Here is a 12,215-nt window from a genome sequence, read left to right as displayed (position 1 = left end):
TTATTTTAATGCAACATAATTTGCGAAAGATACAAAGCGCTCGCGTAACTGCACGTATGATCAAAGCGGACGCGCAAGATTATCCTTACCGCTCCTGAATGCGAGGATTGTGTCGCGATTTTCGCAAATATCGCGCACCGGCAACGCGAGATATGTTAAATTAATCAATTTGCGGGGATTTCGCGCGCGCTGATATATATTTGCCGTCGCTGAAGCCCAGTCGTAATTTTAATCGCACATTAATCCTGCAAATTACATCGAGCTTGAAAAATCGATCGGACGTCTCGTGATTTCAATCCCGTGATTTAACAAAGGCTGTTGTCCTCAATGTTACAAACAAGTATCGTTGCTCCATTACAACTGTTAAAAAATTCTCTGTTATCTAGGTCTACTCAATATTCTACCGATATTTAATCTTTATTCCTTCTTAATTTACTTCATTAATTTAGAACTGGAATTTCGACCCGGGGAGCTCGCGGAGATTCCGTTATGTTGCGACACGCGAATTTTTCTACGCTTGAACGACGTAATCGGCCCAACGCGCACACATACAGACACCCACGCACATCAACGATGCTCCCGCTCTGCGAGCGTTCTCCGCTCCATCCCTAACGTCTTTTCCACGGGGCTGCTAGAGGAGGGTGTGGAAAGACGAGGAATTAATTAAACGTATTCAGGAAGATGAGCGAGGAAGGCTTTCTCGCCGGAAGGGCGATTGTATCATCGGCCCTCGTTATGAGTTTATCCCCGAGTCGACGAGCCTTTTCCAATGCCAGTAACGGGCGGCTGCTTATCGCTGCGTCAAAGTAGTTATGAGCTTAAGACGGCCCATAAAGAGTGAAATTTTACGAGGCTGTGCGAGAGAAGAGTACGTCGGAAGTTTACCTCGAGTTTCGCGCGCTCTCTTGATCATGATGGAGATCCATCTTCTCTCCCTCCCCCCCCCTCTCTCTCTCTCTCTCTCTCTCTCTCTCTATATATGTCTCCCCTTCTCACTATCAATCTGACGTCGGCGTTGCGCCTCGTCGTCGTGCGAGAGTACGCGAGTTTACGGAATCTTTTTATAAACTATTTTCCCAGCGAATATACGGAGGCGGCGGTAACGTCGATTCTATAAGCGCGCCGTTAAAGTCGGCGAGGTGAAATCACTTCGCGGATGCGATCTCGCGCTTTCCGCCGCCCCGCCGACGGGAGTATTTTTACGTCCCCTATTTTTATCGGGACCGAGCGAGCGTTTCCGAACGGGGGCGACGGGCGGCTAACGAGGTCCTTCTATCCTCCGGAGACGGTCCGCGCGGGGGGCCAACAAAACGACGCGTCCGCGGGGGATTTTCGACTCCCCGCTATCCTTCGGCGACGCCGCGGGCAACTCCCCCGACGAAGAGTCCTGCTTCTGTTATCGTCATCGCCGCCACTTCCGAAGGACCGGAAGAGCGATTTCTCACGAACGGAGATCACGTGCTGCGCGAGAGGCGGCGAAGGGGTGGCGCCGGTGATCCTCGAGGGGACGCATCGGCGACCGGGTGCGTCGTATAATGCGGAGCATCGACAGCTTTCATCACGCCACACGCTTGTTTGCCGAACGGTGTTTGTCCGCGCGGCTCCGGCTATCGTTAGGGTGTTTACCCTGATGATACAACTGTATGCACAATGTAGGCTCCGCCCGGGCACTCGTATGTTGATGGCGGCGACGTGCCGCACAGGCTGTGCGCACGGCTGGATATCTCTGTTTGTCCATCCGGGGATACGGTCGGATGCGATGTTCGATTCCGTCGTCGCTGTGTTCGCGCCGGAATTATCGAGGAGGAGCCCCTCCGCCACGGATTCTGAGACGAGGCATGCGACGACAATCGTGGACGTCGTCGCCGCGTATTTTATACACCCGCGAGTACGCGTCCATTAGCGCGTACAAATGAACGCACACGCGGTATATACACGCTGAATTATGACGAGCGCGTGCAATTAGGTTGTCATTTAAATAAATATCCATTAATTGCGCGCCGCGCGTATTAGTCACGCGCGTTACGGCAATTACGGCGCTCTCGGTCATTTAAACGTGTTAAAAGTTGCGCCGCTCGGATAAATATCTATCAATTAGACGCGTTATTACACTATGTTTTAGTTATCCGCGCGGGTTAATTAATACGTATGTATTTAGTCGAGCGGCACGAGCGCTCCGACGTGCCGAGGAAGAGAACGGACGCGCGGTTTCTCCCTCCCTTTCCTCTTTTCCTCCCTCCCGATTTCCTCGTACGAACGGAGCCTGAAATATCGCGCGGCTCGTCACGGCAACGCGTATATATACGTATCCGCGGGTATTGGCTCGGTAAGTGGTGATTTTCGAAACAGGCGCACTGAAATACGGGGCCGAATGGAGTTGCCGGAAAGTATTAATGCGAGGTATGAAGTAAGATAAGTGAACCGCGGCGGCCGTTACGCGTTCCCCCGCGGCCGGATATCTGGGATCGCGAAACTAATTCCAGCCTCTAATGGTTCTGCCAATAGCAATTTCTGTAAGACTGAATAGTGATTCTCAGATATTAAGAGCGAGAAACTTTCCTCCGGCGTCGCGAGGGCGAACGCAGGTCTCGCCCGTGCAATTTCCGTGCGCCTCCCTCTCTTTCTCTGTCTCACTCTCTCTCTCTCTCTCGCTTTCTTTCGCTTCCTCTCTCCTATCCTATCCTATCCTTGTTCCGTTCTTCTGGCTATTCCCGAACGCCCGGTAGAGGCATTAAACACCTAATGGGCTTTTTTTCGATACGTCGATAGCGAAAAGAACCGCAATGATTGATTTTCGTCTAACTACGGCGAAACTTTTTATTCCGGGCGCCGCGAAGAACAATTCAATCTAAACCAGATGGAAACCGCAGCGCCGTTTATAAACGTCCACCCTTAGTCAATCGCTATAAATGCTGTTCGATTATCGCTCGCTGAGGAAATCAATGGCGCTGAGGGTCCGCATGAGGAGTTACACAGGGTATAGGATATACATGTATATATCAGGTTGTTCATTTATTATTTTTGCTTTCCTCTCTTTTGTTAAAACAGCTTGTATTTATGAAACACTAGACCAACACAGACGCGCGCCACACGCATTTAGCTAATTACTGTGGTGTGAAAAAACAGACTTCAGTTTGCGCAACTGGATAAACGCCAGACTAAAATTCGTCGACGAGGAAATGATATCTCTGTTACCGTCGAGGGACCTCCGCGCGTGAGCGATTTTAAGTCGCGATAAAGTTACGTAAGAAAATTGACCAATCACAGTTGATTATTCTCCTCGAGAAATCATCAATCGCGCTCGGGCAATTTTCTTGCGGATTTACGGTCACGATGGGAAGTCGCTTACGTGCAAAGGTCTTAATCCGCGCGATGACAGCCGCGGCTCGGCGTAGCAACGACTCGAGATCGAGATTTCAAGACGGCCGATCGCGGAAAAGCGGCAGATAAAAATTTCCCACCCGCCGCCTCTCTTTTCCGAGGTGGTTACTCGTATTTTCGCGCGCAACGGCTATTCGCACCCGCGGCATTCCCGCGTTTCGATAATTCAGTCGTCGCTCGCGCTGCGACGTGATACGCTCGTAAATAAATTCTCCAATTATCTGACCTTACCGTTAATCCCACCTCTTCCGGCGTCCGTCTCTGATCTATAGTTTCAAGTTTCGACGCGCGTTATCGTCCGGCCGTATTTCTTCGGCGCGTCAATTTCCAACGCGCGACACCTGTGCGACGTAATCGGACGATTCATCGGGAACGTGTCGCGAGATACGTGACAATGGTTATACGGCTGTATCGTGGAAGCGAGAACGCGCCGAGTGCCGCGAAAAGGCGCAGTTTTATAACAAGATCTGGGAAATAGCGAGACGCCGGGCACCGCGTCCTGATTGCGTTTCTTTCTCAGACCGTTATTCCGCGTGGTCGCGCCGCAGAATTTATCATTTCGCCGTTCGATGTACAAACGATGCGCGCAGCCAGTGTGGTGTGAACGTACCGATACCCCACTTCCGGCGAATCTCGAGAGATACAGCGTCCTATCGCGACATGCATCAACGTCGTCGGCAATTTCAACGCGGTTGCCTAAACTCGCTCGCGCCGCTCGTGCATCTTGAGAGCTTATCTCTTTCGACTTCCCGTTCCCGGACGTGATTTTCAATTTCCTCCTTCCCGTCGTCGGTGACGGCGGGCCCGATCGAAATTTTCGGCGAGCCCGGTGATACGAAATGATCTTTCTTTTAAGACGCACAATTTACGAGGCAATATGGCCTCTCGGTGTCCAATAAAGGATTCTCCTCGGTCGAACCTCGCGAATAACCGCCGGCCCTCAATCGCTCAGCTCCTTTTGTATCTGCACAAAGGTTTTGCCCTTCGTCTCCGGCGTAAGACGAAGAATCACGGCGGTGCATATCACCATGCACACGGCGTACGACAGGAAGGCCGGCATCGGGCCGAAGCCCCAGGTGACGGCCGTCAGGATGTAAGTCTTGGCCACTAATATGTGAAGGATCGGGCCGACGATGCCCGCGAGGCAGGTGCCGAGCGCCTTGATCTCGGTGGCGAATATCTCGGACTGCACGGTTATGTGGATGCTGATCGGGCCGCAGTTGTTGAAGAACATCAGCACTATCATCGCGACGAACGGTATCAGGGAGCAGGCGGACACGTCCATGTCGAGGAAGTCCTGCGCGTAGAAGAACGCGGCGATCACGAAATTAGCGCTCGCGACGATCACGCCGGAGACCAGCAGCAACGGCTTGCGGCCGAGCCGGTCGACCACGCAGGTGGTGATCAACACGGAGATCACTTGCACCACACCGAGCACTATGGCGGTCGCGTAATCGGAGATGACGTTCGTCATCGACTGGAAGATGAGATGGACGAACGCGAGTATCGTGTAGAAGCCGCTGAACTGCATGGCGCACAGGAAGACGTTGTTGATGATGAAGGCGCGCCGGTTGGCACGTACGGTCAACAACTCCCGGAAGCCGCCGCTCCTCTGCCGGCTGTTGGACTTTACCGTCTCGAGGATGAGCTCGACCTCGTCCGAGACGTCCGTCCTGCCGCGTATCTTCTCCAACACCGCCTCCGTCTCCTCTATCCTGTTCTTCATGGTCAGGTAGTACGGCGACTCCGGCATGAAGCAGAACGTGATGAAGAAGACGACGACTATGCTCATGAAGATGCCCGCTGACAGCGAGGTCGACACGTATGGTATGATCACGAACGCGATGAGGATGCCGATGTTGAACATCGTTATGGTTAAGGTCAGCCCCGCACCTCGTAAGGATGGCGAGACCACTTCCGCGAGGTAGATCGGCAGCACGTTGATGAACATGCTGCAAGATACGCCGCTCAAGAATCTCGCCACGTAAATCATCTACGGCAAGAGCAAACTTATTAGACACTCGTACGCTCCGCCAGATTTCTCCTTTTCCTAATATAACACCATATCTCGTCGCTATTTTTGTCAATGCGGGGGAAATCCGTGACGTCCGAAACGAGTCGACCGCTTTGTGCCGGCTATTTTGTCGCACGAGCGAAATAGACCACTCGAGACAGTAGCGAGGATCTGACAGCCGAAATATATACATGATGCTTCTTAATTGGCGCTCACTAATTAAACAGCATCGTTCCCCTTATTAAAAGACATTTTTAAAAATGTCCTCCTTTTCACGCGCAACATTTAACGATATAATGAAGAAAAATCGTAATGAAGTGTTCAAAATAATTAGTAAGTGAAAGGACTCGTTCGCACTGGCCTTTTTAATCAAGAGAATTAGTGAATAAAATTCAGTCAACCGGCGCTGCGCTTCGTACGAGTCCGTATAAGGAGGTGTAATATCCGTATAAAGGATGCCGTTGACGGGCGCCAATTAAGAAACATTCTGGCCAGTTGCGAAACGAAAGGAAGCTTCTTCGACGCGCGCGCGGAGATTCTCGGCTGTTCAGCGGCCGATGTTTCAAGGGGCGATTCGCGCCGACACTTGCTGAGAATATATCCGCCTTACCCAGACGTTCATGACGATCGTGATGAGACCCCAGGAGACTATCATCGGCAATGCGCTCATCAACATGATCTTCTTCCTCCCTATCTTATCAACCAGGTACATGCTTATCGGCGTAGTCATTACGTAGCCGATGGAGACGAGGGCTACCAAAGTGGCAGCGTCGGAGGCGGTGAGGAGAACCGCCGAGCCCGGCACCATGAACGCCATGGGGCCCGGCGAGCTCCATCCCTGAACGAACCCGACCTCCATAGTCATAATCATACCTGAATTCGCAAAATTGCGCTGCGTAAATATCACGAAACTTCGGATGCAAACGGAGGTTCAAGACGCGGCGACGGACGCATCCGTCACGGAAAACATACTGAAGAAAAATGCTACCGTTCGAGAAATATTTTCCCGATCCGAATAAAGTAGTTACTCCAATACTCCTTGGAAAATATTTACCAGAGGTAGAAATATATGACTATATGAAATATGATACCTCTCTCCTTCGTATAAATAGATATTTACGTGTATGTGTTAAAACAATTTTGCAACGAACGTCAAATTCGTGATATATTGAGAATATTAGAATTTATCGTTTTTGATAACACCACTGGACAGAAAATGTAAATTTAAAACCACTAGGTGGCTCCTCCAGTGCAAAAGAAGTATTATATAACTCTAGTCGATACTATTTTAAATTTAATATCATTTGACGCTTAAATTTTCAGTGACTCGTTTACAAATTAAAATATTACTGTGTTTAAATAAGTGCATTTACTATATAATCTATTAAAAAAATATGCTTAGATTGATGAAAATATCACTTCACCGACGTGGCCGAAAAATCGGCGATTACGTTCGCTTGATTCTAGCACTGTTTTCTATGTACGAATCGCTCTTACAAGTGAAGCAGACTAGGTACTCCCAGGTCCTCGAACCTTCCGGCTTCATGTACTTTCCCCTTTCGGCGTCGGCATGTAATTCGGTAACCATGTCTCTCGGCGATGTGATTCGGCAGCGCGTAGGAGCACGTCGGAAACGAAGGGAACGGAAGAGAGCACGAACAACGACAAGTTGAGCGAACCTGCTCGATCTCGACGTGATCCGATACTGAAGCGCGCTATCCTAAAAAGCTACGAACAGCATGGCGTGCTGCATTACATTTCTGCGTGTGTGAACCTACGGAATTATCAGGATAACGCAAGAAATTGCCCAGTCAGAATGTGACGACGCCTCGACTCCACATGTATTTACGAGCGAGCGTCTACAAGCGCACACCAAATTCGAAATCTCGTTGGTGTGAATCTCGATTCTCCCTTCTTCTATCCCCCTTACACTTTCGCAATCAAACACACTCGTTCGCCTGCGACGTCACAGTATATTCGCGCCATCTACGTGAGTGTTACATCTGTTATTTTGATTGCGCCGATATCTCTCTCACCCACCTGCTCGCGATTGAGCGGAACGGTGTCGATGAATGCATGGAAGCTGCGCTTCGATAAACTCTATTTAGCTCGCGTTAATGTCTCGTAGGAACTTAAACATGTCATTAACAAAGTATACCGCTTCATGTTGACAGTTCGTCGATCTCTTGCGTGACCAGAGAATACGCGAAGGCTTGTGCAAATATCACCGGGAGTGCCGATGAAGATTGCTTTTACAGGTGTAGAACAGATGTGAATCGCGCATGCGATGAATTACTCACTACGGCTTTGCTTCTTTTTTTCTCATCACGCTTTATTAATCCCCAAAGTACGTTTATGAAATATGCTTGTCATGCCAAGACATTAAATATTGCGATACAATTGAAACGAAACGCACCAGGTCATCGTGTTACGCAATAATATATCCAGAGGTACTCGATTAATAGGCGTTCGATTTATTTTCATTTATTCCGTATCACCCGTAGTCGTCACGTTTTATTCGCCGATTTTCGCTTATTGTAATTCATTCGCATTTCGCAAAGAGTGCGAGTGCCCTTCTCTCTCTCGCGCGCGCGAAACACGTAACACGTATCCAGAAGCATTAAGTAACGAAACACAAATATTAAGAATATTTATGACGGTTTATTTGATATTTATCAGCAACTTAATGCGATTGTACCGTTGTGGCATCTGTTTTGTCGAATTTTTAGAGCGCTGATAAGTAAGATGCATTCCTTTTGAAATGGTATTTACGTACGTCTCGTCAGTTTTATCGCGAAAGTCTACAAACGATCCTTGAAATTGTCACGACGACTGGATAGCGCAAGATACATAGTAAGAAATCTTACATCCAAATGTAAAAGTTTTTTTTATTTACCAACTTTTGATTATTACTTCAATGTAAAATTAACAGTTGATTTGTTACCTTTCTCGTGTATTATTGATGTCAATTTAGTAGCGTTTTTTGTGTATCATTTAACAAATGAAATATTATTTCGACTTCTTCTAACACGATTGCTTAGTTAATGTTGTTATTACTATTTTTATGATTAAAACTACAACGAAGCTGTAGTTGACACCAAAAATAATTAGAAATTCTGCTTGTATTACTCATTAATGACTTAATCATTCGCTTAAGGTATGTAGACCCTGTTAATACCATTTCAAACAGAACGTGATATACTTATCAGTGGAAAATTAATTCTCCCGATGACGAAATTATTTCTTCAAGTTTGCTCACCGACTGACTGTGCTTGATGTTACAATTTAATTTGGATACACTTGCCTCTTGATATGTGAAAAATGATTTACATCTGAACATAAAGAAATATTATATCATACATTTTACGCACTCACTCTTCAATTAACTTTCTATATTCCATTGGCGGTTACCTATTATTAGTCTCGGGATTGTTGTTGTCCCGGTTGTTGTTGACTCCAGGTTATCTTATATTATCTTATATGGCTATGTAAACAGAACTGTTTGCACAGCATCTAGATTTCTTGATTTCATAAGGTGTTTTTTTTCGCACGATTTTAGACAGTCATTTACATTAAGGCTACTTTACGTTTCTTTGATTCGTTCCTATCTCGAGCGTGATATGGTCACTTTAACGAACTTTGTATATCAAGTAAATTGAAACTGTGCAGCATAAATTTTCCAAATATGCCTCTCTGAGATATGGATTTCTTGTGAGTATTGGTGATTATTACGATTATTCGAGTGTTTCACTTTTGCTTAGCCTTCATCGTTGGATTTCCGTAGGTGCTTAGCGGACGTTAAATTTCCACAAAATATCATAAATTTCAATATCGACTGTTCTAGTTTACTTTTTAATATTGACTTTAATCCTTGTCCTAAATCATTCAGAACTGTTCCGCTCTTTCGTCCTTGCCCATTCAGAATCCAAATCAGAATAACTAATATTGTGTGTTGAAAGAAAATGTGTCAGTGTTAATTTATTAACATCTTCAATCTGCGAACAAGCGAACACATTCTGACGAGTAAGTTATTTCGACAGAAAATTTGGAGTGGGAATTCTGGGACATATGAAAGATGTTAAAATTGACATTTTATTTTTACCGTGTACTCGTTCAAGCATTAATTTTTTGTCGAGAACGAACCAAGAATGTAGTAACATTTATAAGCAAATAAAATGTTTAAGAAACGTAAGAATAGTCATGACTAAAGATCACGGGTTGACCTCATCTCGTGTGTTGAATCGGGTCAATGATCGGAAATAAAGCGCGTCAATTGAACTTCGATATCGCGTAAATTCCGATATTCACTTATCGGATTTGAAGATACACGAAGTTCTTTAATAATTATCCTTCTCGCCTTGACAATAGAATTTCCAGGTTCGACTCGTCGATCCTTGATATTTCCAGTCACGTTCATTCAACCTCTAGACAACGTTACAATTATTTCATCACAGCGGAGCCAATTCTTCCGTTTTTAAAGTTCGCGGCAAAAAGACCATTAAAAAGGAGACGTCGCCTGCACGCTCGCTCCGGAAATGCGCCATTACATCTTTAAGCATCGTAACACGGCGTAAACCGGCGGCAGGGAGAAAACCCGGGACACCGTAGTTCCATTTTCCAGTTTCATCGCAATACACACGGCCGGCCGCTATTGGACGATTACTCCCGGCAGACAGGTGCAGTTTTACATACTTTTCCTCCTGCAATGCTCGCACTGATTCTCCGTTTTCGTTAGAGAAAAAACAACGCGCGCACGCGGCGCCGCCGCCGCCGTACGCTATTGTTTGCACGGTCCGACTCCTGTTTTTAACGTAGTCGCGCTGTTAGTAGAGCAAATATTTTTACGCGAGCATGCTTGAAACCGATGCGCAGCCACCGCACTGTTGGGATCGTGTTAACCACGTCGAGGCGTCTTCCTTCTCGCGGCGACCGGAGGTGCAGAGACGCGATTTTCCACCGACTAATAATACGATAACGCGTTCCCGCGTTGGAAACGGAATTACGGCGGTCTAACGGCCTCTAACTGAAATTCGGCGCACAGCTGCGAGATCGTAGGCTAAACTCGGGTTTAATCTGTGCGGCCGACTAGTTATATATAGAACTGACAAGCACGCATTTGGCGCCGATTATCGGCTCGTAATTAATTCGATGTGTAACGGCGCCGGGTCGCGCTTAAGGGTGGCGCTTTTGAAAATTTCACGTCTCGCAAAACGCGCCCGAGCGAATATTTATACACCAGAAGAAAGATATATTTGTAATCAGAACTAATTTTTTTTAGTAAGTGTTACTATCGAGTATCGGCGATAATAACTTTACGTGCATATTGCCGCTGCTATTATTGTGGTTAAAATCAAGAAAGGATATAGTCGACATCGAAAATAACGAATTTTCCTCCGTGATTCCTCTCTATGATGATCTCTCTCTGTGATCGATGAAAATGTTCGGTTCTCGATTGTTTTCGGTGAGATTTGACTTCGTTGCATTTAGGTGAAAACGAATTATCCGTCGTCCGAATAAACGCCGTGATCGTTTGTAATCTTTCGGCAACGTTTGAAAATCGCACTTCCTTGGCTGACCCGATGAAAGTACAGGCATGCAAATGTGCATTCGCGGTCTATGGGAGAGGAAGCTTCGTTTCGCTCGTAATGCTCGGTAAGAGGAGTACCGAAGAATCCGAACGAGCGTTACGATCTAGCGAGAAGGGCTATTACGCGATTATTCAAGGGCCTAATTATTCTCCCCGCTTTTTCGCCGTTAGATCGCACCAATTCGCGTTTACGAGAGCGGCTGACGATCGAGCGACGCGCCGATTCTTTCCGTTCCCCGCCAGCACGAGGCAGCCTACAATACAATTAACCTATTCTAAACAAGGTAGCGCGTTTCTCAGAGATCGCGATATTCGATCGGCAAATTCCCAGCCGTCTCCCAACAAGGCAAAAAAAGAAGATGCACGGAAGAAAGAAAGGAAGAATCGGCGAGCCTTGCCGATGACCCGCCTTGTTAGGGAATTCGGGGTCGCCTCGTCGTGTGTGACCTTTCGAGACGTATTCGCCGGGAATAGCGTTGCACTACTCGCTCGAGCGTGCGAGAGGGACAAACGCAGTGGAGGGACGGAACGCCCGAATCCCATCACTTTAGCGGGATATTGCTGCCTCGTCCCCGAAACAACCTGCTCGAGAATCGATTGGTCTCTCTCTCTCTCTCTCTCTCTCTCTTTCTCGCCGGGCAAGACAGGCTTCCTACATTGATATTCAGTAGCAAGCGCCGTCTCGCCGAACCGTCAAGAAATTTTACCCGGGGCATCGCAACACGCCTTCCCCGTGGAATCGCTAAGTTCCGCGTCGACAACGGCGGGATATCGAATAATTATACGAGTCGACGTAAGTAACCCGACGACGAGCAGAATTCGTTATCCCGCGCGCAGCCGGGCTGACGCCGGGACGGAATCCTCGGACGGTTTCTGTTCCGCGTACGGACGGGAATCGATTAATCCGCCGCGTCGCTAATTACGCGAGCCCGCGGAGCGGCGAAACGATCCGACAAAACGCCATTGTGTAGACCTGGATTTTCCCCTATTGATTTTCGCATTCGCCGCGATATCGCGTTACCGCGCGTATTTATCTCGATATCATTATATCCCGCGAGCTCGTCCCGCGATGTTCCACGGTCGTTTGAACGCGATATTCGCCATATTTCGCGGAGATTCGTTTCCTCGCCCTCCCGCTCGCGGTCGGCGATTAGTTTATAAACGTATCGTTTTAGGACAGGTAGAAAATATAACCGGAAAACCGCGCGCTTGCAATTTCATCCGGGTGACGTA

The 12,215-nt window shown here is 47.5% G+C and overlaps 1 protein-coding gene across 1 annotated transcript; it reads right to left on the bottom strand.

Moving 5' to 3' along the window:
* Nucleotides 1–4,321: 4,321 nt before the first annotated feature.
* Nucleotides 4,322–6,983, bottom strand: LOC106748889 (facilitated trehalose transporter Tret1-like). The gene is made up of 3 exons (XM_014627807.1): nt 6,893–6,983; nt 6,006–6,268; nt 4,322–5,374 (listed from the first exon to the last, which is right to left on the bottom strand). The coding sequence occupies exons 1-3, from the start codon at nt 6,981–6,983 to the stop codon at nt 4,322–4,324; spliced, it is 1,407 nt and encodes a 468-aa protein (XP_014483293.1).
* Nucleotides 6,984–12,215: the final 5,232 nt, after the last annotated feature.

The sequence above is a fragment of the Dinoponera quadriceps genome, unplaced genomic scaffold (genome assembly GCF_001313825.1).
Source record: "Dinoponera quadriceps isolate SergipeBrazil2010 unplaced genomic scaffold, ASM131382v1 scaffold3271, whole genome shotgun sequence".
NCBI lineage: Eukaryota > Metazoa > Arthropoda > Insecta > Hymenoptera > Formicidae > Dinoponera > Dinoponera quadriceps.
Note: the sequence above shows the minus strand (reverse complement) of the source record. Positions and strands in the feature narration are given on the sequence as shown.

What these genes read in the sequence shown, in the direction of transcription:
- LOC106748889 (XM_014627807.1), bottom strand. Translation starts at nt 6,983, where the DNA reads ATGGTTACCGAATTACATGCCGACGCCGAAAGGGGAAAGTACATGAAG. An exon ending in GTACCTAGTCTGCTTCACTT is followed by an intron (nt 6,269 to 6,892) that starts GTAAGAGCGATT and finishes TTGCGAATTCAG; the next exon opens with GTATGATTATGACTATGGAG. An exon ending in CGATCGTCATGAACGTCTGG is followed by an intron (nt 5,375 to 6,005) that starts GTAAGGCGGATA and finishes CTCTTGCCGTAG; the next exon opens with ATGATTTACGTGGCGAGATT.